General features: G+C 37.9%; 2 protein-coding genes across 12 annotated transcripts in view; both read left to right on the top strand.

Moving 5' to 3' along the window:
* The window catches only part of LOC110460713 (ninein-like protein), an 85,405-nt gene that overhangs the window by 27,897 nt on the left and 32,448 nt on the right, over positions 1-25,060 (top strand). For 10 of the 11 annotated variants that reach the window (XM_021513773.1, XM_021513775.1, XM_021513778.1 and 7 more), the window contains 2 exons: positions 2,681-2,819; positions 5,149-5,276. In XM_021513773.1, coding sequence (XP_021369448.1) covers positions 2,681-2,819; positions 5,149-5,276 — 267 coding nt within the window. Of the gene's footprint in view, positions 1-2,680; positions 2,820-5,148; positions 5,277-13,931; positions 14,767-25,060 lie in introns of those variants that run through there. The other variant, XM_021513782.1, reaches the window with a different exon arrangement.
* On the top strand, positions 6,200-10,407 carry LOC110460715 (galactosylceramide sulfotransferase-like). Its single transcript, XM_021513783.1, has one exon. The coding sequence runs from the start codon at positions 7,219-7,221 to the stop codon at positions 8,644-8,646; it is 1,428 nt and encodes a 475-aa protein (XP_021369458.1). The 5' UTR covers positions 6,200-7,218; the 3' UTR covers positions 8,647-10,407.

Here is a 25,060-nt window from a genome sequence, read left to right as displayed (position 1 = left end):
CAATCGTTGGGCATAAAGAGATGAATGCAGTCATGATGTTAGAATTGACCCCAGGGTCTGCCCCACCCTTGCAGACATAACCCCTGGGTCATAAACTTTGAAACGGTTGAGATCCCCAACCCAAAACTATATAATTATACAAATGCTGGGCAAAAAGAGACAAATGTAGTCATGATATTAGAATTGATCCTGGGGTCTGGCCACAACCCTAGGGACCTAGTTTCTGAGTCACAGCTTGGAAACAGTTGAGATCCCCACCCCATAACCATACATAAAATTGCTGCGCATAAAAAATCAAATACAGATATGCTACAAGGATTGGCCTTGGGGTCTGGCATATTCCCTTGGATCTCATTTGGAGAATATTTTGCCATGATTGCTTAGATATCCAGGTGAGCGATACAGGCCCTCTGGGCCTCTTGTTTATGAGTAAAGGTGCGGCCTATAAATTAAGCGCCACAAGACACCATAAAAGTGGAACGTTATGATGACACCGCCTGTTTTAAGTATGGGTAAAGGAATTTTGATAGAATTTTCAAATGTTTAGTTTGGCATAAAGCATCCCTGAACAAAGGGCATTTCAGTGTTGTATAAATAAAGTGAATCCCCCCCCCCCCTACCCACCCCGAACACCACTGAGGGTTAAAGGTCCAACAAGGAAATGAGGGGAAATCTTTATAAGATTATAATTCATAAATATGGGTGAAGGGATTTTGAATTTTGCCTACCATCACACTGCCAGAATTAGTACAATTTTGACAGTTTTCACTGATATTTAACAATCCAGATCTTGATTAGTACCCAAATTGGTACACCATATCACAGGCTATGAATTTTGTTTTGATATACACTTTTATATTATCCTGTTCTTAAAGGACCAGAAATCAACATTGAAACATGCTTATAATTAACCCCATCAAAATCCTCCAAACTTTCGTCTACGTATAAAAAAAAATCTGGTTTTCTGACATGTTTACTTTGAAGTAATCATGTATTTTATAACATGTCGCTGAAAACAAAACTATCTGGTGGAAATTTAAATGCTGACAAATATATATCTCTATTGTTATACCATCAGAGGAAATACACCAATTTAATTTTTAAGTATTATTCTAACCATTTTCTGACCGTGTACCAATTGTGGTAGCGTGACGTTACAGCACCTCTGACACATCTCTGTAAAAGAGTGGGGCTGTATGCTCAATAGGGGTTTTCATGTACAGGTTTAAGGTTCTAATTTCATCCTGGTTTGACTTTCAGCAGTCAAGTACAGCTCTCTCTTTTCTTAATATGTATAATGTAAATCAGCTTTTTAGGGGGCACAAATATGCTGAATGAAACCGTATAATGACTTTGTCATTCCTGATTCTTATTGTCATTGTTCCATAAATGTAAAAATGAAGTTAAATATTTTGTATTATGGTACATGTATTAATTAGCAAGTACTTGTGGTTGAAAAATATTGTGTGAATGTAATCCTATTCAAGTCTTTAATTTATTTTAGTTTGATTCTTTTATTACTACAGGCATATGCTAGCTGTACAAAGCGGAGCTTCATCTTAATCACATAGTTCAATTTTTCTTGTTATAAATAAACATGTGTAAACAAAAGGTCTAGACCTATTCAGTCTTAACAAGAACATCTGTGTCACTGATGTCATGTATAATATATTGTACAGGATTGCCTGTAGTATTGTTCTTGATTTAAACTTAGAGAAACACTTCAAAAGTATTACAAGGTCATTGATATGAGCTAGCTAGGTTATACATGGTATACTAAAGTGGACTAGCGATATTTGAAAATTATTTTGTCATGATAAAATTTTGCACATTAAATTGCTGAAGAAAAATATCACATATTTCTGTACATGTATTTGATTTTAAAAAAAACGAAAAATTATTTTAAAGGAAAATAATTTGACTGTAAAGAAAACCAATGGATGTTAAGAAATAAGTTCAGTATTTGAACATAAGCTGAAAATATTGCTTTAAATTTGTTATGCATAAACACACAGATTTAAAGTTGGTTTATAAAAATTGTATAAACCAACTTTAAGTTTACAATCTGTGTGTTTACAAAAAGACAATATGCATACTTTGGTGGAGAATGCTCAAAGGTCCAAGTATCAGTCATTTCATTTATTTACCGGGTAATCTGTTCTTAAGAAATATTTCTGTAAAATTGTTCTGTAAATTGCCTAGTAAGTAATTAATGAAACCTCATGGTTGCAGTTTTTAAGGAAGATTATAAAAAGGAATTATCATCTGAGGATGAAGGTCACAAGGTGACTATGTAAAATTTTAACATATGAATTTCAAAACAGACACGTACATTAAATGTTTTACCAGAAAATGTATAGTTGTCGATGTATAGACTGTACAGTAAGGAAAGGTAAACCCTGGGAACCCTTTATTTAAATGGATAGACCCTTTCTATGCTACTCAAAGGTTCAGCTTGTCAGCATGGTATTTTGAGGCATATACAAAAAAAAAAAATCTTTATAAAAACATACTGTTTTCATATGTTATTTGATTATCTAGTGTTACAGCATTACAACAAGAAATGCCTGTCAGTAATACTCAAAATACCAGAAAGTATTGCGGACCCATCCTATAGTAACGGTCTGCTTGAGTTACTGGTAAATATAAAGTTTAATTATGTAAAACGGTTGGTTCACAGGTTACATTTGAGCAGTTTAAGAACACATTTGTCCACATACTGTGTCAGACAGCAGCAAGGATAAACCAGGAAACGCACCAAGACCATCTCAACACGGAACATGATGGGACTAAACGTAGGGGAAATAACTCTGATTCTGGTAAGTTATCACAGCTAGAATTATTTGCATACCTTCAATCTTTATGCTCAAAATATGTAGTGATGTCATGGACTTTTTTCGTATCAAATTACTAGGGCCTCGCATCAAGATGCAGATGGCCTAAAGCAATCAGTTTGTCCATCCGCCATTCTGTCCATTTTTCTGCTTTTTGTAAGATATCGTTATGAAGGAATTATCAGATTTTGCTCAAACTCCCTTGGAATTAACTAACATTCCAATGTTTCTTGCTCAGGTTCTATGTTCCAGAAAATCCACGGTTTGCATGAGGCTATACCCTGATAGTGTTCCACGTGATATCTAAATGGCAAAATAATAAGATTTTAAACAAACTTGCCAGCATGGTAATACCACTTTTAGAATTATATATCCCAAGTCTCTCACTCAGGTTCAATGTTCAGAAAATTCTGCACATGTTTAGTGAGTTTGCTGTTAGATTGGCTGATTGCTTTCTTTGCGATATATATTTTTAAAGGAGTTATCAGGTTTATTTTAAAAATGTTTTGATTGTAAACAGTACTTGGTGGATATCCTGCAGTAATAACACTATATACATTGGAATACTTAAATCCATTAATAATAAGATGGCCACCATCCTCTTTCACTGTTTGGCTGAGACATGTTTGCCTCTAAATTTTGGTGCATTATGTTTATGTTCATGCTTGGTGGTAAATGGTACTTAGTGGGTATTGATCATGGTGAAGATGTTGTCCTAGTCGGCCGGCCAAGTTGACTGCCATGGCTTCTGATACCTTTCAGATTGAAACTTGACTGGTCTGATGCTGTGTGATCTTGTTCACACCTAATGGTAACTGGTATTTGTCAGCTTACATACATGTGTAATGCTTCAATACAAATATGATGTATTTCAAAATTCTCACAGAGGTTTTTTGCTTGGCGAGTATAGGGGATCATATACGGACGGACACATGGCAGGGCCCTTTGCTGACCTGTCCATGATCTATAGTTGTAGGAAAGAGTTTAATCATGTTGTATCCTTGGGGAATAGGAATTGATGTGTGTCGATATATCCTCACTTTCAGAAAATTTGGGTGGGTCGATCTCTCTGTAGGAGAACTAGACTGGATTGATGGTCAGCAACCTGGTAGCTCGATTGGTAGAGAGTCTTTCTAGAGTTTGGAGAGTCTCGGGTTCAAACCTCGGTCTGGCCATGTATTTCTCTGCTCCTGTTACATTTGTTGCCCGTGTCACCAACCCTTGTTTCAAGTTCTATGTGAATGCTTGGCAAGAAGATACCCAAGTCTGGGTTATAAATAGTTTTGTCTTCTTTGTTTTGGGATATGTACTGCTTCCAACTGACTAAAAAGCCAGAAGTGGTGGGTGACTCCGGATCGAGAATTTTTTTCAGTCATCTCGTGTAAAAACATGTCAGATAATTCACCAGAAAACTGCCAATAAAATGTTTGGCTCTATGACTTTACTTTCTTATATTGTTGATATATCCAGTCAAAAAGCCATTGGTGATTTGATGTAAAATTTAAAAATGGAGGTTTGCATGTTGAATATTTATGGATTAAGTAATTTTATATGTCTTAAAAAAACATGAAGATATATATTCTATAGACACCTGTGCCATAGACTAGTGACAGTTTACCTGGTAGCTAGTATTACTACTGAACACTGTTCATATGGCTGTGAAGGAAATCTGAGCAACACATGCAAATAATAAATAAACCTGACGAGGAAGGGATACTAGAGGGCTTGATCATATCAGATGAACATAAAATTACAAGTAGTTCTCATATCTCCAAAAAATTACAAGGAGTTCTAATATCTCCAAAAAATTACAAGACACTTGCAATTACCTTAACTTGGTGAAATTTAATCTTGTATGAAAGTGTGATAGGGTTCTCCTACCTTGAACGGTGAGGGTCATGGCACCAATTTGTTATAGGACGAGAAATAGTGATAAAGATATATAGTGCTGTCGCTGGGGCCTCGAACCTGCAACCCTTGGCTCTCTAGCCTGATGCTCTACCGCTGTGCTAAAGGGAAGTTCCCTACTGCTGACACTTGTTAGGCAACCTAATCAATGCAATCTTTTACAAAAGTATAGCAAGTTCAGATTTGAGTGCTGGTCAGTAAGAGCATAACATGTTTTTGGGGAACATGTATATTAATTCACTCCTGGCTATCACAAACTGATGCAGAGGATATCATAGTATCGGTTTGATATTAGCCATGTTTATATACCAATGGTGAGTCTACACATGAGCTTACTTAGGCCTGAGGAGTTTATAAATGTCAAAGTTTGATGAATTCTGTACACTTGTTTATAATTATATTTCAGACATGTCAGATGAGGTCACCCCTGTGTACATTAAAGATGGTAAGCGATATGGCCGCCGCTCCAAACCTCTCTACCCGCAGCACAAGTACAATGGCCAAGATGAGGATTTGGATGTCAAGCCAGGCAAGGTAAGTGTAATCAGATACTTAGGGCAAGGTCATTTAGGTAAAGTAGATCAATATTCTTTAATCAGCATTTTTAGCTCACCTGGCAGGAAGTACCAGTTGAGCTTATGGTATGGTGTGTTATCTGTCATACATAGTCCGTCAACTTTTTCTTTGAAAGTCTTCTTCTTAAGAATTGGAGGACCTAGGGCCATGATATATGTCAATGTATTTTTTGTAAGTCAACAAAAATTCTTACCTAAAAAATTCCCAACTGATGAGAACTCAAAGTTCTCTATGTTAAGGTTTAACCTATCCCATATATATTCCACTTTGTTACCTGGTAAAATAACAAAGCCATTTGTATTTCAAGCAACTGACAAAATCAATATTTTTAACATGCTCGGATTGTAAGAACTCATTAGTGTACCATAATAATGGTTTATGTATGATACAAAATTCAGTAATATCATCAATTTTTTCAGTAATCATATTATTGCTGCAAAACAAATGTGAAACAATTGCAATCCATTTTCTAACTGTATTTTTACTCACTCACTCCTACATTTTAAAACTGGACTTGTCCAGTCTTTGATATGGTAAGGTTCATATGTGACTTTAGGGGTGAATATATACAAAACACCATTTTATTCCACAACTTACTTTATTTACCAGGCCTTCAAAATGAATAATTACACAGGCAAAAATGAAACAGAAAATACTTGAATTAAGATAATTAAGCAGTGTTGTACTATAATAGTTTAGAAGTAGTACATGTACAGGTATATACACCTGTGTTGTAGTATTGAATATTGTATATCATTGCCAGACCACTGGTTCATAGTTACTGATTGTTATCTAGGGTGACGTGTTAGCAGACGATCTCTGCATGACCCTACACAGTAAATAGTTACCCATAATGCTACTGCCATTAGCCATACATGTGTACAGGTGAGAGGAAGTGTGCACATGTACAGTCAACTGTATGTAGCTCCAGGTCAGATGGGAAAACGAAAGTAGACACCTGTGGTGTTTGTGCCTGCTAAGCAATGTGTAAGAGTGTTGGCTGTGACAGGGACATACATGGTAAGGGGCCAATGATTACCTTATCTAGGTGTGATTCCTACAGACATACTACCTGGGAAGTGTCACCTGGAGGAACATTTCCTATCCATACACTGTCTATAGACAATACAGGTACCTCCAGCGATAAGGAAGTGTATATGTGTACACATTGTTGTCCTAATTGCGACAGACCTCTGAGTGTAGGCCTAATGATCGACCAACACTGCTTTTAGAACAATCATTTTGAACAATGACATCCATATATAGATACATTAAGTTTGAAACCATGCTGTGAGATACTATATAGAGTGTAGGTTTAGTGTTTGTCGTCATTTCTTCTGTCTGAATCAGTGTGAGTGACAGGATCTTTTCTTCCTGTGGATGTGAAGCTGTGTTATATCAACAGGTTACACACATGTTACCTCTGTCAGCTGTGGCTGCTCGGTTCTCAGGGACAAACAAGCTACCGACAATCAATATATGTGTGCGCCCAGCGATTAGGTACTAATTCTGGTGGACCTGGAAGCAATCAGACTTGATAAGACAGTGATCATACTGCTCCAGGATGTAGTGAAATAATGAACAACTATCAAGGACTTCCAGGATTGTGTATTAATTACATCAAACAAAAAAAAACAAATCATCACATAGTATATTGTGTCGCTATAGGGTGTACTTAAAAGTTTGCTCAACTTGCAATTGAACTTTGCAAGCTCAGACAAGAACACAAATCATAAGACCTTATAATTTATCACACTGATACAAATATTCATTTATCATGCTGGATGCTAGCAGCTGTTTGGATTCAAGGCAGTAAACATTTGTCAATACTTTGTCTGTGCATTCACAGAAATTTGAAAAATATTTTGTGGGAGTGTTTTTGAAGTAATTATCGGTTACAATGCCACTATACAAGGATCTACATGCCTTCTATGTGCAGTGTACTAACTATGGCTTGTCTAGATTCAGTAGACCGCCCAGGCGTATCTTTTCCTACAAAATTTTACCGCTTGTTATTCTTTTCTGTATGTGCCTTATACTGGCAGTATTGATTTTACACATAACAATAGATTTGGAAACTGAAGAAACTTTAGATGATGGGAAAGAAGAGCTGAGAGAAGTTGAAACTGTGCAGAAAGATGATGATTCTGGAAATGTAGAGGAGGTGATTAAACTAGAAAGTATAAAGGATGAAGCAAAAAAGGTGTTCAACAACCGACCGCCTGAACTTTTAAACAATCGTGACTGCCAGGTGAACAATTTTGTGTTTATCAAGTGCATGAAATGTGCAACAGAGACCATGGGAACCATTTTGCGCAGGTACGCTTTAAAGAACAAGTTGAGTGTTTTATTGCCTCGAGGTATAAACATTTATCTAGGGTGGCCTTACATGATGGAAAGTTCTGACTATCGTCCGTCCAGTAGCTCCAGTGGGAACAGGTATTATAATTGTTTGATTGAACATGCGATTTACAATGCGTCAGTGATGAAATCTCTGTTCCCTCACGAAACAAGGTTTATATCCATCATACGAGAGCCCTGGTCACATTTCAAGTCCACTTTTCATTATTTTAACATGCAGAAGCTGGCACATGTTGTGTCGGACACTCCATTATCAACATACCTACAGGATATTCAGACCTACGAGAAGATTTATAAGAGTCCTGAAGCAGCGTCACATAGGTACTGTATCCCTGACGGCTTTTCCGTGACCAGGAATCTCATGTGTCACTGTATGGGTATGAAGACTGGATTTCCTGAAGGTGCCATAGACATCAGCAAAAACACCAGAGCTGTACAAGACTTTCTAAACTGGACAGAAAACGAATTTTCCCTCGTCATGATTGCCGAATATTTTCACGAATCTTTGGTTCTTCTCAAGCGAATGATGTGTTGGACAATGAAGGATATTATATATAAACGAGTCAATTCAGCAAAATACAAATATGAGGAGAACGATGGAGACAGGGCACTTCATGAACGCTGGAGCCGTGCTGATTATCAACTCTACAATTTTTTTAATGAATCTTTCTGGGAGAAAGTTGTGTATCAGGGAAAGACTTTTAATCAAGAAGTTCAAATCTTTACAAAAATTCAAAAGTCTGTAAATGTATTTTGTAATTTTTCATCAGAGAGTGGTAAAATAGACCCCATGTTTAACATGACTAAGACAGTCTTGTCAATTCCACAAAACAAGTTTAGCTTAGGGTTCACATTTACGCTGGAGGACTGTGAACTCCTCGGCTCCGATCTGTTATCTTCCCTTAAAGAGCAGCACGAGGAACATACTCAATATGAGGACAAGGACCCACCTAAGCGAACCTGCTGATTGGCGGGTCCATTGATGAAGTTTTTGTCATATTCATTACCTGTAAACTTTGCTGAAGAAAAAAGTTGTTTAAAAACAAGTCCAACAAATATGAAAAATATTGAATGGCCCGAAATGTTTTAAACGAAGTTTTGCTTGTTTAACATTTCATAAAATGTAAGATCTTAGTTTGCCTGTTCCAAGTAGACAGTGATCAGTTAGTGACATATGGTTTATCTGAGTGATATCTATTTGCAACATTTGTATAGATGGTTTTACTTTAATCGTGATGGTACAATTAAAACTGTTTCATTACTACTACGTCAATGACCCAAACACATGCAATGCCACATATTAATTTGTATAGTTTGATACAGAGTTGTCTTTTCTGTATTGAATATTTTCCTTTATACATTTTTTTGAATGTCCTGCCTTTTGTTTACTCTTAGGGCTCTTTTTATCTGTATTTTTAAAAAGGGACCTGAGACAGCTAGCTGTTGGAAAAATGACAACATTGCTTTGGGAAAATAAAGCATTGAATTTGGAAAATTAAGATTATTATCTATCTTGGAATTGGTCACCAGACATCTGGAACTTCAGAAAAAGCCCTGAACATACATTTAATTTTCTATTATTATTTAACAGATTGTTTTTGTTATTATTATTTGTGATTTTTTTGTTTTTAGACCTATCTTGTCTGGGGAATAAACTACAGGATATAGTTTTCTATTTGACATGTAGTTATCTCCCTTCCACTGCAGGGATTCTTTGTTTGTACATGTGTTATTTACACTTTTATGTGTAGGACTATAAATTATTGTTGTAGAGTGGTGTTTGTGTGGTCGATACATGGTTGCTGTGATATTGAACATGTACTTGCGATTTTATTGACTTCATTCACTGGTATATATACTAGTAATACATGCAGACAATTACCTATTTCATCCATGTTAACAACAATAAGTCTGTTCAAAATTTTTATGTTTAGATTTTCATTTGAAAACTAAGCTTTGGTATCCTTGCTAAAATTTTGTTGAATATCTCTTGCCAATGATTTGAAATTTAATTTGCTTACTGATTTATTAAGTAGCTATTTATCCATCGTAATAGACAATGGCCATGGGAATACCTGTATGTTATATATAGAATCTGTCAGTAAAAATAAATATACAAAAGTTCAGTATATTTCTACCTGACAGTGGTAGGAAAGAGTTAAAAATGGATTCAAAATTAATTTCCAATTCTCTCTCCAAAAATCTTTCATTTCAAGTAGTATCATGCATCAAATACCTGGACAACTAATTAGTTGTATCTAAAATATAATTATCTCATAGTTTTCTTTGCAGTTTTCAATATAATTTGAGATTTTTTTGTTGGAGCTTGATGGAAACTTTACCTCAACATACATTTTTGTATGTACATGTACTACCAAAATAACCTTCCTAATTTATGTTATTAAATGTGACATCCTGTTATAGAACTTGATGGTTATAAATGTCAGACAATATAAACTACACACACATGCATGTGACTTCAGTAACCTATACACCTATGTACCCATAGTAACATACACCCTAGTATGACTTCAGTAACCTACAACCCCATGTAACAACAGTAACCTATATAGCCCCATATACATGTACCCATAGTAACATACAACGCCATGTAACAACAGTAACCTATATAGCCCCATGTACCCATAGTAACATACACCCCCATGTAACAACAGTAACCTATATAGCCCCATATACATGTACCCATAGTAACATACAACGCCATGTAACAACAGTAACCTATATAGCCCCATGCACCCATAGTAACATACAATCCCATGTAACAACAGTAACCGATATAGCCCCATGTATCCATAGTAACATACAACCCCATGTAACAACATGTAGTAAACTATATAGCCCCATGTACCCATAGTAACATACACCCCCATGTAACAACAGTAACCTATATAGCCCCATATACATGTACCCATAGTAACATACAACGCCATGTAACAACAGTAACCTATATAGCCCCATGGACCCATAGTAACATACAACCCCATGTAACAACAATAACCTATATAGCCCCATGTACCCATAGTAACATACAATCCCATGTAACAACAGTAACCGATATAGCCCCATGTATCCATAGTAACATACAACCCCATGTAACAACATGTAGCAACCTATATAGCCCCATGTACCCATAGTAACATACACCCCCATGTAACAACAGTAACCTATATAGCCCCATATACATGTACCCATAGTAACATACAACGCCATGTAACAACAGTAACCTATATAGCCCCATGCACCCATAGTAACATACAATCCCATGTAACAACAGTAACCGATATAGCCCCATGTATCCATAGTAACATACAACCCCATGTAACAACATGTAGTAACCTATATAGCCCCATGCACCCATAGTAACATACAATCCCATGTAACAACAGTAACCGATATAGCCCCATGTATCCATAGTAACATACAACCCCATGTAACAACATGTAGTAACCTATATAGCCCCATGCACCCATAGTAACATACAACCCCATGTAACAACAGTAACCTATATAGCCCCATGCATCCATGGTAACCTACAATCCCATGTAACCACAGTAACCTATATATAAGCCCCATGCACCCATGGTAACCTACAATCCCATGTAACAACAGTAACCTATATAGCCCCATGCACCCATAGTAACATACACCCTAATATGACTTCAGTAACCTACAACCCCATGTAACCACAGTAACCTATAGCCCCATGCACCCATAGTAACATACAATCCCATGTACCTGGTAACCACAGTAACCTACTCCCCCATGTGACCAGAAATAGTATAACCTACGCTTCATTTTTATACATGTTTTGTTTCTGCAACTTTAATACTTCATAGTATACGATGCCATAATGTTGTATGGAGGTATAAATTCTAAAAATGTACCTTTGAATTGTAAAAAACAATTTGTTTTGTTAATGTGCCATTTGTTGTTACGAGATTATAGTTGAATACCAAATAAATGTTTTGAAACATTTGTTAAGGGATTTCGTTTCTTTATATTTAATATCAATATTTTGTAATTGAAGAATTCAGTTAAAGGTACAGCGACGCCAATGTTTCCGAATTTTACATATGCCTGCTAAAGATGGGAATTATTGTCTGGCTGGCTGGGCATCAACAATATTTGTCTGAATCTTAACTTTCTTGCTATTTCACCTGCATTCACCAAACTTGCATACCATTGAAGAATGGGGAGTGTTGCCTACAACAAAGGTGTCTCATGCTGTTAGGTGTAGGAGTTATGGTACTTTGTTCGTTTTGTAGCCCACCAACATCTGATATAAATTGGGCTGATCAAATTGCCTTTTTTCCTACAGTAGTTTATCATTCATAGAAATCAAGCAGATGGTCCCCATTTTGGATGGGCCTGTGGATGTTAACCAATTTTGCTATACTTACTGGAAGTTGGAATATCACATAATGAGATTGGATCATACTTTATACAGAGTTATGGCCCTTTGTTATCCCCAGCTCAAAAAAGTTGACAGGAAAACACAAACAGGTTTCCTCTGTGCATTCGTCCAGCCATCAGTATAGATCTGTGCACAATCTAATTAAAAATATATCTTCACATTGTTCCGTTTACTGACAAATCTCAACCCATGCATCAAGTGCTGGATACGGCCTACCTTTCATGATGGTCCATTGACTTTGTCAGCATCTCCATCAACATTAAGTTTTTGCATTTAAGTTAGTTTCTCTGAAACTATAAATATAAGTGCTAGACCAACCAAACTTGACTAAATGTGCGTTGATGGTCAAAGCGGGGCACAGGCGAGACATATCAATCAGAATGGCTTGTTTAAAAGTTAAGGCAAACGCAAAAGAGCCTATTATTATATAGTATATACCTTTGGCAAGTGAATTGAACACCACTATGTTACCTCATTCAACACAATCTAAGAAATACATCTTCTTTCTTGAGTAAAAAAGGTATTTTGTGGGAACGAGTTACATTTCATGCAGGTGCTGCAAGTTTCATACCTGAAAATGTTACATGATTGCCTTTTATTCTTTTCTTTTGTGAAAAACTCACAAAAAGAATAAAAAATGATATCAGGAGGAGGGACATTTTTGTTCCAAGACTGCATGAATAAAACAGATGACCAAAAATAGATACAATAAGTTAAGATATTTATTGTGTGGTATTTTCAGGACCTAAGGATTTTAAGGTCAAGGTCACATATTGAGGTCAAAGTTTAATCAATTAGTACAGTACAGTTCAGACAGGTTATCAGTTGCCTGAATATATAGTGTAGACTAATCCCCCGTTATATGGTCGATATACAGTGTATCATATTGATGTTTGATTAATTGTAGTTGTTGCCAGAAATTAGGTGTCGTAATCAATACACACTACATGTGTATAATTTTTGATGTGCTTTATATTGATTTTCAAAATGATATCATTCCATACCATGTCCTATGGCGTTTTATCTAAAAACCCTGTCTATTTGTTATCTGGCCTTTGTTATTGATTTTGTGCACTTTCAGTTAGAAATACTAACAATGATTTTTAATGTTTTATCTCATATAAAAGCTATCAAGTCAAGGTCAAGTAAAGAATGGCCTTTTCAGGTAGCTAGGAATTAACTGCTGATAGAAGTTTGGTAAATGTCAAAATGCTCTGCTGGTAGAAGTTTGGTAAATGTCAAAATGCTCTGCTGGTAGAAGTTTGGTAAATGTCCAAATGCTCTGCAGGTAGAAGTTTGGTAAATGTCAAAATGCTCTGCTGGTAGAAGTTTGGTAAATGTCAAAATGCTCTGCTGGTAGAAGTTTGGTAAATGTCAAAATTCTCCGCAGGTAAAAGTTTGGTAAATGTCAAAATCCTCGCTGTTAAAACTTTTGTAAATGTGGAAAAGTTTGCCATTAGCAGTATAATAAGTTATAACATACATGTTGGTGGTCAGAATTATATTTGAATATCCAACTTGATATAACATTGCACACCTGAGACCTAAAATGACCATGTGTGGTATGTCGTGATTTCTACGCCTGGTTGGTGTTGAATACCTGTGAAGTTAAGTCGTTGAATGGCTTCTATGATTTATCCTGCCTAGCTACTTAAGTACCTTAAACGGCATGTGGGCACACGTCAAGATACGACCCCATAGAGTTCATTTCAATACAAAGACTACATTAGCATTATGCTAATATTACAGGTCATTTAAATTTGTACATATGAATTCTATAGCCAATATACCTTTAACCATTTAATGTTATCCACCAATATAACCTAGACGGCACAAAGAACTTGAAGTAGAAGAATGTATCAGAGTGTAAATATACACAGTTATAGAAGACGGATTATCAACTGGTGTATAAGAGTCTGATCTCTGTTCTAGGGACTGGCGTCCGTAATATCACTTTGTACTGAAAAATATCTGAGAACATTTAACTCTGCCAAACACCTGAAAAGTATTCCTTGGCTTAAAGGTCTAGGATCTGTCCCTGAAGGAGCTAGAGTAGTACCCCTGAGGAGTGTGGAACCCCTGAAGAGTGTTGTGTTTTGTTTAAATGCCTATGATTACCCAGCACTTTTCACACCAGTTTATAGATTACAGGTGCTGTTAAACACCAAAGTTATATTGATTTATAGATTGACGGGAAATTCACTGGTACCATATTTTGTGATAGAAAGGTTGTCACATTTTATAGTCTATGCAGTGTGTTGACACGGAGAAGAAAGTGGTGTTGGTCGTCAGTTGGACATGCGATGGTCATCTGATGTCTTTTCTGATAATGACTACTTCATTATAGCTTCATTGAAAAGACTTGACCTTTAAATTACTCAAAGTGAAACTGTATTAGTGGTGTTTTCAATCATAATTTCATTTGTCATGGTGCATGACAACTATGGCGATGTGAAAAAATCTGTGAAATACGAAAAGGAAAGTGGGCAACCGTTAGTGTAGTGTTAGGCCTAATCATGGATCCTACTTGGTGCTGTGAGTGAACAGTCCTCATATACTCCGGGGGACAGTGGTTTTCAGTGAGGAAATATGGAGCTGTCACCAGATATGGAGGTTCAGAGTCTTAATCCAGACCTTGACTTGGACACACAAGTAGGTACTACACACATACCCAGAACTTGACTGGGACACACAAGTAGGTACCACATACATACCATTACCTTGACTGGGACACACAAGTAGGTACCACATACATACCCAGACATCGACTGGGACACACAAGTAGGTATCACATACATACCCAGACCTTGACTGGGACACACAAGTAGGTACTACACACTTACCTAGAACTCGACTGGGACACAATTTGGTACCACATACATACCCAGACCTCGACTGGGACACACAAGTAGGCACCACATACATACCCAGACCTTGACTGGGACACTTGGACACACAAGTAGGTACCACATATAACCAGAACTTGACTGGGACACACAAGTAGGTACCACGTACATACCCAGACCATGACTGGGACACACAAGTAGGTACCACATAGAACTAGATACCCAGACATCGACTGGGACACACAAGTAGGTATCACATACATCCCCAGACCTTGACTGGGACACACAAGTAGGCACCACATAGAACTAGACCTTAACTGGGACACACAAGTAGGTACCACATAGAACTAGACCTCGACTGGGACACACAAGTAGATACCCCATACATACCCAGACCTTGACTGGGACACGCAAGTAGGTACCACATACATACCCAGACCTTGACTGGGACACATAAGTAGGTACCACATATACCCAGACCTCGACTTGGACACACAAGTAGGTACCACATATACCCAGAACTCGACTGGGACACACAAGTAGGTACCACATATACCCAGAACTCGACTGGGACACACAAGTAGGTACCACATATACCCAGAACTTGACTGGGACACACAAATAGGTACCACATATACCCAGAACTTGACTGGGACACACAAGTAGGTACCACATATACCCAGAACTCGACTGGGACACACAAGTAGGTACCACATATACCCAGAACTCGACTGGGACACACAAGCAGGTACCACATATATCCAGAACTTGACTGGGACACACAAGTAGGTACCACATAGAACTAGACCTCGACTGGGACACACAAGTAGGTACCACATAGAACTAGACCTCGACTGGGACACACAATTAGATACCACATAAAACTAGACCTCGACTGGGACACACAAGTAGATACCACATACATACCCAGACCTTGACTGGGACACACAAGTAGGAACCACATAGAACTAGACCTCGACTGGGACACACAAGTAGATACCACATACATACCCAGACCTCGAAAGGGACACACAAATAGGTACCACATACAAACTCAGACCTTGACTGGGACACACAAGTAAATACCACATACATACCCAGACCTCGACTGGGACACACAAGTAGGTACCGCACACATACCCAGACCTCGACTGGGACACACAAGTAGGTACCAAATAGGACCAGACCTCGACTGGGACACACAAGTAGGTACCACATACAAACTCGGACCTTGACTGGGACACACAAGTAGATACCACATACATACCCAGACCTCGACTGGGACACACAAGTAGGTACCACATACATACCCAGACCTTGACTGGGGCACACAAGTAGGTACCACATACATACCCAGACCTTGACTGGGACACACAAGTAGGTACCCCATACATACCCAGACCTTGACTAGGACACACAAGTAGGTACCACATACATACCCAGACCTTGACTGGGACACACAAGTAGGTACCACATACATACCCAGACCTTGACTGGGACACACAAGTAGGTACCACATACATACCCAGACCTTGACTGGGACACACAAGTAGGTACCACATACATACCCAGACCTTGACTGGGACACACAAGTAGGTACCACATACATACCCAGACCTTGACTGGGACACACAAGTAGGTACCACATACATACCCAGACCTTGACTGGGACACACAAGTAGGTACCACATACATACCCAGACCTTGACTGGGACACACAAGTAGGTACCACATACATACCCAGACCTTGACTGGGACACACAAGTAGGTACCACATACATACCCAGACCTTGACTGGGACACACAAGTAGGTACCACATACATACCCAGACCTTGACTGGGACACACAAGTAGGTACCACATACATACCCAGACCTTGACTGGGACACACAAGTAGGTACCACATACATACCCAGACCTTGACTGGGACACACAAGTAGGTACCACATACATACCCAGACCTTGACTGGGACACACAAGTAGGTACCACATACATACCCAGACCTTGACTGGGACACACAAGTAGGTACCACATACATACCCAGACCTTGACTGGGACACACAAGTAGGTACCACATAGATACCCAGACCTTGACTGGGACACACAAGTAGGTACCACATACATACCCAGACCTTGACTGGGACACACAAGTAGGTACCACATACATACCCAGACCTTGACTGGGACACACAAGTAGGTACCACATACATACCCAGACCTTGACTGGGACACACAAGTAGGTACCACATACATACCCAGACCTTGACTGGGACACACAAGTAGGTACCACATACATACCCAGACCTTGACTGGGACACACAAGTAGGTACCACATACATACCCAGACCTTGACTGGGACACACAAGTAGGTACCACATACATACCCAGACCTTGACTGGGACACACAAGTAGGTACCACATACATACCCAGACCTTGACTGGGACACACAAGTAGGTACCACATACATACCCAGACCTTGACTGGGACACACAAGTAGGTACCACATACATACCCAGACCTTGACTGGGACACACAAGTAGGTACCACATACATACCCAGACCTTGACTGGGACACACAAGTAGGTACCACATACATACCCAGACCTTGACTGGGACACACAAGTAGGTACCACATACATACCCAGACCTTGACTGGGACACACAAGTAGGTACCACATACATACCCAGACCTTGACTGGGACACACAAGTAGGTACCACATACATACCCAGACCTTGACTGGGACACACAAGTAGGTACCACATACATACCCAGACCTTGACTGGGACACACAAGTAGGTACCACATACATACCCAGACCTTGACTGGGACACACAAGTAGGTACCACATACATACCCAGACCTTGACTGGGACACACAAGTAGGTACCACATACATACCCAGACCTTGACTGGGACACACAAGTAGGTACCACATACATACCCAGACCTTGACTGGGACACACAAGTAGGTACCACATACATACCCAGACCTTGACTGGGACACACAAGTAGGTACCACATACATACCCAGACCTTGACTGGGACACACAAGTAGGTACCACATACATACCCAGACCTTGACTGGGACACACAAGTAGGTACCACATACATACCCAGACCTTGACTGGGACACACAAGTAGGTACCACATACATACCCAGACCTTGACTGGGACACACAAGTAGGTACCACATACATACCCAGACCTTGACTGGGACACACAAGTAGGTACCACATACATACCCAGACCTTGACTGGGACACACAAGTAGGTACCACATACATACCCAGACCTTGACTGGGACACACAAGTAGGTACCACATACATACCCAGACCTTGACTGGGACACACAAGTAGGTACCACATACATACCCAGACCTTGACTGGGACACACAAGTAGGTACCACATACATACCCAGACCTTGACTGGGACACACAAGTAGGTACCACATACATACCCAGACCTTGACTGGGACACACAAGTAGGTACCACATACATACCCAGACCTTGACTGGGACACACAAGTAGGTACCACATACATACCCAGACCTTGACTGGGACACACAAGTAGGTACCACATACATACCCAGACCTTGACTGGGACACACAAGTAGGTACCACATACATACCCAGACCTTGACTGGGACACACAAGTAGGTACCACATACATACCCAGACCTTGACTGGGACACACAAGTAGGTACCACATACATACCCAGACCTTGACTGGGACACACAAGTAGGTACCACATACATACCCAGACCTTGACTGGGACACACAAGTAGGTACCACATACATACCCAGACCTTGACTGGGACACACAAGTAGGTACCACATACATACCCAGACCCAGACATTGACAGGGATACTCAAGTGGGTACCACATACATACCCAGACCTTGACTGGGACACACAAGTAGGTACCACATATACCCAGACCTCGACTGGGACACACAAATAGGTACCACAAAGGACCAGCTAGACCTCGACTGGGACACACAAATGCAAATATAGGTACCACATATGGTTTAAGAGTTATGTCAAAGTCATTAAGATTTACGCATAAACTTCAATATAAACAGGGAATCACAATGTTTTATGTGGACCTTAGTGTAAATTGATTCTGTCTTTAATAAAAGACCCGATTGGAATTATTCTGTAATAATGTGTAATGGTTTACATAATTTGCATGCAACTAAAGTACTGTGTTAGTGTTGGGTATTTAATAAACAGTATATAGGGACATTTAAATTTTCTGAATCCTGTTGACAAACAAATAGTGACAAATCTTTACATTTGCAGACCGTTACCTATATATTGTCAACGATATATATATAATATCCTATGTAAATTTACCTACAAAAGTCTTGTTGGAGGCTTATTACTGTGTTGATACTTTTAAAGGTAATTATGTATAGGTTTGACATCTTTCGCCATTTTTATCTAGAGCGGTTAATGATAGCAAGAACTGTAACAAATATAGTTACACTACAGCTGTCATGTATTTCAGTAGTTGATCATACAGTGAAATCAGTTGTACGTGGCACAATTAGTTATGACGTATGGTTACAATTTCATATGACTATAGAAACACTCTGTTAGGGTATAAACACATTTATTTAAACTACATACCAATAACACCATTATGACATGGTGGCTTTAGTAGTGCTGAAAGTGGGATTGGTGACCTGTTTATGGTCAGTTCTAACGAACAAGCTTTAACATTGAATATGGCATGGTGCCCCTGACTAAAACAAGTATTGTTCCTTGCTATGATTTTCTATTGGTATGACAGTTCCCTTACTTTACACAGTAACAGTGGGTTGTCGTCTTCCCTTACCCTAGACCTACCCCGTTGTCCCTGTCATATTTATGTTACGCATTGTTGACATGAAGTCATACATGATGGTTATGACTGGGGAATCCTCTTGTCTCGCCCCTAGGAAGGGGGGAAGGATAAAACATTATCCACGTATGTAAAAGATAGAATATTAGTTAGTGTTTTACGTCCTATCAACAGCTATGGTCATTTAAGGATGTACCAGGTTTTTGTGGTGGAGGAAAGCCGGAGTTCCCCGAGAAAAAACACCAATATATGGCCAGTACCTGGCAACTGCCCCATGTAGGTCTCGAACCCGGAACCTAGTGGTGGAGGGCTAGTGGTAGCAGAATGTCAGACACCTAAACCACTTTAAGGACTTGGTCATCTCATCCCCCTTTAAAAAATAAAAGGAAAAGAAAACATTCTGAGCAGTTCCTTACCCGCTATTTTATACATTTACCATCAGACAGAGATCAAGGGGATCAGGCACTCGGTTACCTCAAGTTCAGGAATTACATTTTTTCCGTCCTAACTAGGGAGTGGATACAAATAAATTGTTTGAGTTCAAGATGTTCAGTACCATACCAGTTAATGTGCTGAAATGTAACATGATTTCAAAGTGATAATGATGTCATTACATTCTTATTTTGATCAGTGGTAGAATGTCTACCAGTCACCTCTAAACCATTGTCAGCTATTGACTTAGCCCCATGGAAATAAACAATTATTAAATGAATGTTCTGCTTTTGTATACTGCTTTAATTCTAAAGTATATTTACCTTTGACATACTCAACTTTTACCTGTATTTTCCAAATAGTTGTTTCTTGGTTAACTTGAAGGTTTTCGACCGATCTCTTTGAAACATGATATACATTATAATCATGATATGAAGTTGTGTCTCCTTAAAAGAATTTTGATTCAACAATTTTTCCAAAAGTGATTGCCCTTTGTTCATTTCAGTATTTGATTTTTTGTCTGGAGATCTCCTCCTACATTTTTTGACAGATTTCTTTGAAACTGAGTAGGCTTAATAATCATGATATGTTGTTTTGTTTCCTTGAAAAGAACTTTGATTCGATAATATTTGCAAAAGTTATTGCACTTTGTTTATTTCAGTATTTGATTTTTTGTCCGGAGATTTTCTCCTTCACTTTTTATAGCATGTCAGCTAATATTATATATATAACCACTCTTAGAATGATGCAGATCTTATTTCAATGTAAGAAAGTATATAACACTATATGGCATTCAACGGGCATATATTGTTCCGCCCCGCGGTACTCTTGTTATTAATTATATATAATAACAGACCAGATATTTGATCATTGGGTGTTATTACATTCCTGGTGGAATTGACTTGTCAGCGGATCTTGTGTGACATTATGTACACCTATGTGCCACAGGAACCTAACACAATAGGCCCATTATCTCAACATCATATCTAATATTGTAGGTATAATATACTGTTACGCCTAGTGGAATCTGCGGAATGGTTTAAATCAAAACAATGTGTAGTAAATATCACCAAATAAATAAGGATTAAATACATTTTATATTGGCGTATCCTGTTGAACAAGGGAAAAAACAATAAAGAACTCTTAGCTCTCCCAACCACCAAACCAATGCTATATGCCAACCTTGTTTTTTAGTGCACCAGTCCATATCTGAAACTATGCATCTATCTAAAACTGATATTTTGTAAAATTGGCAAATGCAACAAGATGCTTCATTCAAGAAACTCCTGATATACAGACCTGGCAGTAGACTTGGCAGGGACACAAGAAACCCCTGATATACAGACCTGACAGTAGACTTGGCAGGGACACAAGAAAATCCTGATATACAGACCTGACAGTAGACTTGGCAGGGACACATCTTAACTGCTTAGTAGCTACAGTAGTCTTTGGATCATTTCTTCAAAGTGGAATGTGGATGTCCTCTATAAAGAAGCTTAGATTTCCTTTTGGGTATAATTTGACTGCACAGCAGATAGCACTATAAAGATGGGGTTTCTTTATAAATATGTGGCCCTCCAAGCTACAGTTGATAGTCATTTTTTTCCCGTCCTGTTCTTTTCTAAATCTGAAACATATTTGTAATAATTAATATAGGTTTTGTCAAATTGTACCATCAAATACTAAGCAATACTTATTTCTGTTTGAGTAATTTCTGAAGGTTTAAGTATTAACACCTGAGAAAGGTCAGTGAACCTGTTTAATACTGTATTTATCCGACAGTAAGCCGGCCATGCTTGGAAATAAGCTTACCAATATATATTGCAGTTAGGAAGAAGTGCCAACAAAAGCTTTACAATCATCCTGTGATAAGCCCATCCCCTTACTTTCTGTCAGAGCTTATGTGTTTGGCTGACCAGTGAAAATGTGGGCTTGTTGCAGGATATATATACAGTATATATATCTGATTTATGTACGGGATCAAATTTGCTTTTGTAACAAAGTTAAAACCATTATAAGTTTTGGTATCAAATCAGACCTTAATGAGTATACTAAACTAATAAACAGCCAGAATTTGTAGAATTAGATATATCATTCTAAATAATATTTACTTTATTAATCCCAATGGGATTAACTTGAACAGCCCTCCTCTGTTCTAAAGTACTAGGTATATTGTCTTGATAAACTGTGTTAATTTGTTTCCTTTGTCAGTTCTAGGTCAGGTCATGTACCACCAAGTCTCATTGCTCTGCCGTTATTAAATTGATTTTTGATTACATACCTGGAATTATAGAATTGACGTAGTTATCTTTAATCCAATTTGAATGTGTACAAGTTTGCCACAAATATGTTAAAAATCTTTTTGAATTATTTTTGGTTATTTATAAAAAAAATCATTGAACAATCATGTCTGATATACATTGAGGCATTGTAAAATATACTACACCCGGCAATAAGGTATGTGCATTGGATATTTTCAATTGAATCTTAGACCATCAGTTAGTGGACACAATATACAATGTACAGCTACATTGACATTGTCAACTTTAATCATTAATACTAAAGATTGGTATGCGTCAGACAAAGACACCGGCAGTCAAGAAAAACACAAACATTTATAATACACAAAATAACACATCCACAATGTGTACAGATAATAAATTTCCTAAATAAGCATTAATTCTTTTATCGGGAATAATTCCTTATTCATCAGAACATATTTCAGAAACAAATCTGGAGACAAGAAAACGCTCGGCTGTAATTTCAGATTTGATGGTATTATAAATTGAACAATACGCTGTATTTTGTTGTATTTATTCAGCTGTACAATACACTGTATTTAATAACATCTTATTACTGAATTACCTTGATTATTTAATATGACTATGTTGGTGTTTTTTCCTGTAGGGTGTTTTTAGTAGGACAAATCCACCAATCAATATTCTAATGAAAAGTATACATGGATTTTCGAACCATACTATGAGTAGCATATGTTATGGTATATAACTAGCGTCAACATTATTTGGATATTGATATCTTGTATACGTCTAGCTGTAGTGTCAACGTAATTGTGATATCGGTACATCGTAGGGTTAATCCATTGCTGTCCCCATTCCTCCAGGGGTACATGTGATTTATATATACATGTATATAGTTCTCCGTTATTGATAGACAGAAAGCTGCCGTCAACATAACTCTGTAATTACAGATGAATTTGTTGGGACCTCAACTGTATTTGAGATAATCTGAATTCATGTTACATTACCTGGTATGTGTCAGTTGGGACCTAAAATTTGAAAAATACCTTAGCCCTCGGTTAGCTTCTTGCTTTTGATAAATACTTAATAAGCAGTCAATGCTGGTTTCTGTTTTCTGTTTGTAGTTGTAATTATGTTTCTTGTCACTAACTAGCCATGCTTAGACATTAAATAGCAACTGCTAACAAAAGTTAGACTAAAATAAGAGAAAACATTGGATTTGGAACTAAATTGAAGATGCCAATTAAAGATTTAACCCTTCAGATGTTTAAAAAAGTTTCATGTACATGTATCAAGTTTGACTACAAGTAAATTAAAATTAAAATCTTTTGAATGTACTCCTGATCATTATGTACTTTCCACAATCTGATCAGAATATTTACTGATTATGAACTGGTTCAGAGCTACTGCGAGTGTACCTTTTTTAAAGAGGTAAGCTGTCTGTCATTCGAAATATTTAACTCTGTATGAGCTAGCAATATTACAGGATTTAAGGAAAAATCAACATTTGTACATATGTTATGGTAGAAACTGAATATTATAACAAGTGTGAGAAAATGTTGGGGAAATTAATTAAAGTTGCTATTTGGAACATTTTCAAATCTTATGTTATGTTTTACTATATTATACAAACATATATTGATTATGTCTATTCTACCACATCAAACTTCTGTAAGTGAGGACTTCTGTAACTTCTGTAAGTGAGGACTTCTGTAACTTCTGTAAGTGAGGACTTCTGTAACTTCTATAAGTGAGGACTTCTGTAAGTGAGGATCTGTAACTTCTGTAAGGTGTGAGGACTTCTGTAAGTGAGGACTTCTGTAAGTGAGGACTTAGGACTTCTGTAAGTGAGGACTTCTGTAACTTCTGTAAGGTGTGAGGACTTCTGTAACTTCTGTAAGTGAGGACTTCTGTAAGTGAGGACTTCTGTAAGTGAGGTGAGGACTTCTGTAACTTCTGTAAGGTGTGAGGACTTCTGTAACTTCTGTAAGTGAGGACTTATGGCTGTGTAACATGTATGTTTGTAGAAACAATCATATATAAGCATGTGTTTGTGTAAGGTCACTGAACAAAGCAAACTTGTCCAAGACCAGTACCACACTAGATCACTCGTTTATACCTGCGATACAGGGGAGACATTTGGAAAAGCATTGCATTAAACATACACATACATGTCTATTGTCCAATAATACATCATTGTTAACTTATGAAAAGTGTCATTACATGGTGGGTGTGGTAGGTTGGTAGGTAAAACCACACAAGCAATCACTTTAATCACAGTTATATGTTATTGCTATAGGTAAAGTCATGAGTTCATTTAGAGAACTCCAAATTCCAGCTTTTGCAAAGTTTTCCAAGTTAAGGATCCCTGTCCCACTGCACTGCAGTTTTTTAGGTCACCTGAGACAAAGTCTCAAGTGACCTATTGCGATCGCCTTTTGTCCGTCGTCGTCCGTCGTGCGTCCGTAAACAATTTACATTTTCGACTTCTTCTCCAAAACCCCTGAACCAATTTCAATGAAATTTTGCAGGGACCTTCCATGGACAAAGGTCAACAAAA

The sequence above is a fragment of the Mizuhopecten yessoensis genome, unplaced genomic scaffold, assembly GCF_002113885.1.
Source record: "Mizuhopecten yessoensis strain PY_sf001 unplaced genomic scaffold, ASM211388v2 scaffold10475, whole genome shotgun sequence".
Classification (NCBI taxonomy): Eukaryota; Metazoa; Mollusca; class Bivalvia; order Pectinida; family Pectinidae; genus Mizuhopecten; species Mizuhopecten yessoensis.
The sequence above is the reverse complement of the archived record's forward strand: the minus strand, read 5'-3'. Positions and strand labels throughout refer to the sequence as shown.

Coding starts and splice junctions, on each gene's coding strand:
- LOC110460715 (XM_021513783.1), top strand. CDS start 7,219: ATGCCACTATACAAGGATCTACATGCCTTCTATGTGCAGTGTACTAAC.